This window comes from Glycine max, chromosome 1 (assembly GCF_000004515.6).
Source record: "Glycine max cultivar Williams 82 chromosome 1, Glycine_max_v4.0, whole genome shotgun sequence".
In the NCBI taxonomy this organism is placed as follows: Eukaryota; Viridiplantae; Streptophyta; class Magnoliopsida; order Fabales; family Fabaceae; genus Glycine; species Glycine max.
Genome location: NC_016088.4, coordinates 33,961,916 through 33,967,324, shown reverse-complemented (window position 1 = coordinate 33,967,324; position 5,409 = coordinate 33,961,916). Strand labels below are relative to the sequence as shown.

Sequence of the window (5,409 nt, the reverse complement as noted above, 5' to 3'; positions counted from 1 at the left end):
GGCCTGCAGCCCGTGCGGGTTACGGACCAATTTTTTTAAATGATCTATCGTTATATCATATTTTTGGACCCGTCCCACTTAACCCGTGGATTTTGTGGGTTTGGCCCGCGGGATCCGTGGGTTGCCCGCAGCTCGCATTAGATTTAATTTGTGTGATCGTGACCTAATTATATTAGGTTTGATTTTCTCTTTTTCACTTTAAACTTTTCTTTTAAAATAACAGATAAAAAATATATATTAGATAAGATAAAGATTTAAAGCTAGCAATTATCATTGTAGCAAGCTAAGAACACTTTTTCTCCTCACGGTTTTTCTCCACCACGTAGTCACACATGCGCACAAGTCATGCGACTTTTTCCCTTACAAGGAAAACAAAACGCGACTCACATGGAGAAGGCTCAAGTTACTTCAAATATGAAATCATTTGTTGTTGGAGATGTTTAAATTTCATATTTTAGATTTATTGCTAGGATTTTCTTTTGTTAAGACATTATTTATTTTATTGATGTAATTGACTAATTATTGAGATTTTATTTATATTTGTATTGAACTTAATTTGATTATATTGTATTTTTATTTAAATTAAAATTCTTTTAAAACTAGACACGCGGATCGGCCTGTTTGATCCGCGGCGCGGGAGCGGACCAATTTATTTGGTCCGCGTAAGAAGCGGGACGGACTGATCCGATTCATTGCCAATGCGAACTTATGTGGGCGGGCCTTACGCGGGACAAGTCGGCCCGCTTACCCGCCCCTACGTCTAAACAAGTTCCTCCACGGTTCTTGTGCGTTTTTAATCTCAGCTTTAGATTTGTTTTAAAACAAAAAATGAATGGACAGGATTCATTATTTACTCATGTCTGTATTGTTTTTCTCGAATTGCCACACTGACCCAGCAATTTCTGCTGCATCTTCTTCACATCACAATCACAGAAACATGCCCGTGAGAGTATTGGAGAATACCGCAGCACCTTCTTCTCAGGTTTCAGGTAATAATAATAACAATAAATTTCTCATCTTTTCTGTACCCTTCTCTATTTTTTGGTATCTGAATTTCCCTCCTTTTTTTTTTTCCTTTGGTAGTAACAAGTTCTTTATGTGTTATTATTATTATTATTAGACTTGATGTGTGTTGTGTTAGGTGCCAATTCGGGAAGGAGTTCGTGCCAATCTTGTAGTCTTCTAGGCGTTGGGCAGGTACTCATATTCCCGTGTTTTTGTTTTCGATATTTTGTTTGTTAGACTTTGCCAATAGGGTTTATGAAATTCGGTTTCTTTGTTTAAGGGAACACGGAGTATCTAATACTTCTTTAAGACAACTTGATAAAATGTATTTTTTTGTTAATCAAAGAAATTGACTTGGAATTAGCAACTAGTACTACTACTGGCCTCTGATGATGGAAATTTATATGGGTATCTGAGGCGTAATTCATTGGGCAAATGTGGTTGAGCACAAATTGAATGTCAATGGCAATCGTAGATGCTTGTTTGTACATGTTATGATTCCACCTGTTGGAAGATTGATTTGTAGTCCGTAGTACCACATGGTAGTGTGAGCTTATGATTCTTTTGCTTGAGCTTATAAATTCATTTTAAGAAGCTGAGCCCTACCAGGGATATGTGAGAAAAGGACATGATAGAGTGGATTGGAGTGAAATGACCTTACATATCCATATAATGTCCATTTTCACTTCATCTTTGTATAACTACTTGACAATTGACATTTAGTGGGCAGGGATTTTCTTCTTTTGCCTCCCTTACTTAGGACCTTCTAAAGGCCTGAGGGATAGAGTATGTGATGTGTAGTCAATTTTTGATCAAGTATTAGAAATCTTAGAGAATTTTATTAGAGATCAACTCTAATAGCCAGAAATCAGCAACTCTGACTTGATTGAGACCATTGAGTTGGAAAATCTTCTGATAAATGCCTGCATCACCATGCACTCTGCTGAAGCAAGAAAAGAGAGTAGAGGTGCTCATGCCCGTGAGGACTTCACAGTCAGTATTATGAACCAATTTGTTATCTACTGTGTAAATTTCACCCATTAATATGAAGTCTGTCTAATTGAATGTGTTGCTTGCTTTTAATTTACAGAAAAGAGATGATGAGAAATGGATGAAACATACTTTGGGGTAAGTCATGTTTCATTTAAATTGTTATTTACATCAGTAGACATTTGGATTTAGCCGGTTCTCTTCATTTCTAGTGGGAATCCTGGTCCTTTTAGTGTATACAAGCCTTTTTTTTTTCTTAAGTGCATCAGAGTTTGAGTCTTGATTCTCTTGTATTGGTAGAGAAACCAAACAGTAAATAAACCAGTGACGCAAGTGAAATGGTATTTTTTATTGCATTATCTGGTATTTGTATTATCTTTAAATCAAGTGATCCTTGATTGAAGAACCTCTGTCACTGGGTTGTTTTCATCACAGAAAGAGATGAGCCTTTATGCAATTCAGGGTCTTTGCCATCTTTAAGTAAACCTCTCTACTTCGGTAAGAGGTGTTCCTTCCACTGATTCAGGAATTCCATTTTCCACCAGACCCCAGTACTCCGTTGAATATCGTATTTTAAGTTGAAAATTCCATATTCACTACAGTTTACCGTTGTAAGACTAAAGAACAATGACTTGGTTATTTTGCAACCAACTAGAGAAGTTGAAAAGCTTGTAACAGTCATGTGGGGAGTGAGGTATTTTGTTTGTGTTGCTATGTTGGAGTCTCATAGAACTTACGTAAAAGATAAAATGTAAAGGAAAGAATTCATTCACAGTTATTGAAAAGCAAACCTGGCTAATATATAGCCTTACATCAGAATAAAGAAAACTGAAAAATAAAACTGCTCATGCATACATGACCCACTATTTCCTAATAATGTGCTAGACATATTCAAAAACATAACTGCTCCTAAAAATATGGAACCATAAGCTCACTAACAAATCCTCCCTTAAACTGAATGCTATATGCAATTAGTTTATATCAGACTCTGAACACACTCCTAGTGACCTGCGTAGCTTTAAGAAAGTATCAAGCTTAAGTGGTTTGGTCATAATATCAGCCACTTGTTCTTGTGTCCCACAGTAACACTTCCGTTTTTAAAATACTTACGTCTACGAGTTGCATTCTTTCTGTTAACCGAGTTTTTGTGTATTGATTTGCAGATATTGGGATAATGAGAAGGTGCGGTTAGATTACAGGCCGGTGCACATGAATACGTTGGATGATGAGGTGGAATCATTCCCTCCTAAAGCTCGTGTTTATTAGGATACTTACTGAATTATTACGATGGATGATTTATACGGATTGGTTCACGAAGTATGAAGTATGGAATGGCAAGTGCAGGTGAAAAAAGATTCAATAAAGTGTCGTAGATGCATGACTTTGATGATAATCGTTTTATTCATCATCAATGCTGAACATGATCTATTCCAGGCAATCCTCAATGATGTACGATGTCTGTATTTAAAGCTGAAAATAATAGCCATAAAATCCCAATAAGTGTTCACTTTGTTGATCAACTTTGACCAGTGTACAATGTGCTAAGGGTTTATTTTCTGCACCCTAGTACTTTTAGTCTGTTTTATATTCATTTTTATTTTTCTAACCAAAGTAGCAAATGGAAGCCAGCTGCTAAAGTGGCTTATGTGAAGTAAATTGGGGAAAATAATTGAAGCATTATTTTAAATTGAGTTTGTTAATCAATTCACACGTAGTTATTTAAGTTTAATCAGAAATTTCGGATTTAAGTTTTGTTCCAGCTCTTCTGCTGTTCGGTTTAGCTAACGTGTATATGCAGTATCCAATATCTGGTTTACATAATTAGGTACGTATAAAACTTACGCCTGAAGGACTTATTTTCTTAAAATTAAATGACATTCTTTCATTATATAAATTAAAAAATTAGCAAAAAAATGGTTTATATTAGAAACATGTTATATGTAAAACAATTTATACAGCATCATTTCATGTATAATCTTTCTTTTGTACATCATTTATCATTTATGTCATAATGATAAATGATTTTTTTTATTAAATTAGATGGTTTTGTAAAATTATATATCTCATACTAAATGATTTTGAAAATTATTTGTCAAAGATGAATGATTTTTATTTTTGACATAATAAAAATAACTTTTAACATTGTTGTAATCAAATTGATGTAAAAAGGTGATTGATGTCAAAATTCTTTTGAATTTATTTTTAAGTAATTAAAATTATTTAGTATTATATATTTAATATCCTTTAAATTTTATATCATTTAAGAGTATATATTTAGTATATTCTTTAACACAAAATATTTATTAAATTAGATTGATTATATTAGATTTTACTCAAACATCAATATTTTTTTCTCTCTTCAAGTATTCAACCATTAATGTTATTTAAAACGAAATGCAGATTGATTATATTAAATGAGTATCTTAACTTAACAACGCAGCTAACATGACATGCTCCATCCCAAAAAATGGTTGAGATTAATAACAACGAACATATTAATTGTTATGACCATTAACATTTAAAAGAGTTTAAACGGAATAGGGTGATTTTCGATAATGCTGATTTGGAACCTGGGGCCATTCTGAATTCTATCAAGCATGTCACTTGGCAATGGATTGCATATAAAAGGGGTTTCACAGCGGGGATCCTTTTTTCCTCGTGGTGTTTGAATCCGTTTGGGTGTTTATGAGGGTATTTTTTGTTCTGCCTGTACTTGGTATAGCTGCAGGTTTTTGCTAACTCTTTTGGGTTTATATGTTAACATAGGGGTATATGGGATAGTGGTATATATGTATAGTGCCTTACTATACTTCCCATTTCTTATTTATGTACCTTCTTAACTATTAATGCTAATATAACTTTTGCCTTCCAAAAAAAGAGTTTAATTATATGATTGATCGATTTAAATCATGACGTGTGTGTTCATATTTTTTAACATGAATCTCTTAAATATATTTTAACCATCTGTGTAAAAAAATAATTTTGCTCATGCTCTCAGTCTCTTAGTATTAACATATTATTTTAATTTGAAAAATATGTGATTTCATAATTTTAAATGTTAATAGCTAGATAAAACTAAATATTTATGAACATCGGAGCACGATTAACAGTATTTCACTTTCATGATTTTAATGACAAAAAAAAATGAGGACTGACTATGTTCTTTTCTAATTAATATATACAGTAGTATTTATTATTATGTAGGTATTTAGTTAAGTGCAATTTATCCCATATAGATTGATATATGATATTATTAAGAAGGGACTCTAGACAGTAAATATGATATTATGCTTGTTGTTGGTCTATGGGTCGTTAATATAGTGGAGGAAGTCATGTTCAGAAATGCCTGATATTGAATATATCAAATTATTCACAAATGCCTCTCATAATCTTATGTTGTCATGTCTTGGCTAC

General features: G+C 33.1%; 1 protein-coding gene across 4 annotated transcripts; it reads left to right on the top strand.

Moving 5' to 3' along the window:
* The first annotated feature begins 819 nt into the window (after positions 1-819).
* Positions 820-3,556, top strand: LOC100800175 (succinate dehydrogenase [ubiquinone] flavoprotein subunit, mitochondrial). 4 transcript variants are annotated; one of them, XM_006573249.4, is made up of 5 exons: positions 820-989; positions 1,142-1,197; positions 1,867-1,998; positions 2,096-2,133; positions 3,159-3,556. In XM_006573249.4, the coding sequence occupies exons 1-5, from the start codon at positions 833-835 to the stop codon at positions 3,259-3,261; spliced, it is 486 nt and encodes a 161-aa protein (XP_006573312.2). In that variant the 5' UTR covers positions 820-832; the 3' UTR covers positions 3,262-3,556. The 4 variants fall into 4 exon arrangements, 2 of the variants coding, with proteins under 2 accessions (XP_006573312.2, XP_006573313.2); XR_001387756.3 differs by having other exon boundaries at positions 829-989; positions 1,352-1,998; XR_003266698.2 differs by having other exon boundaries at positions 830-989; positions 1,729-1,998.
* Positions 3,557-5,409: the final 1,853 nt, after the last annotated feature.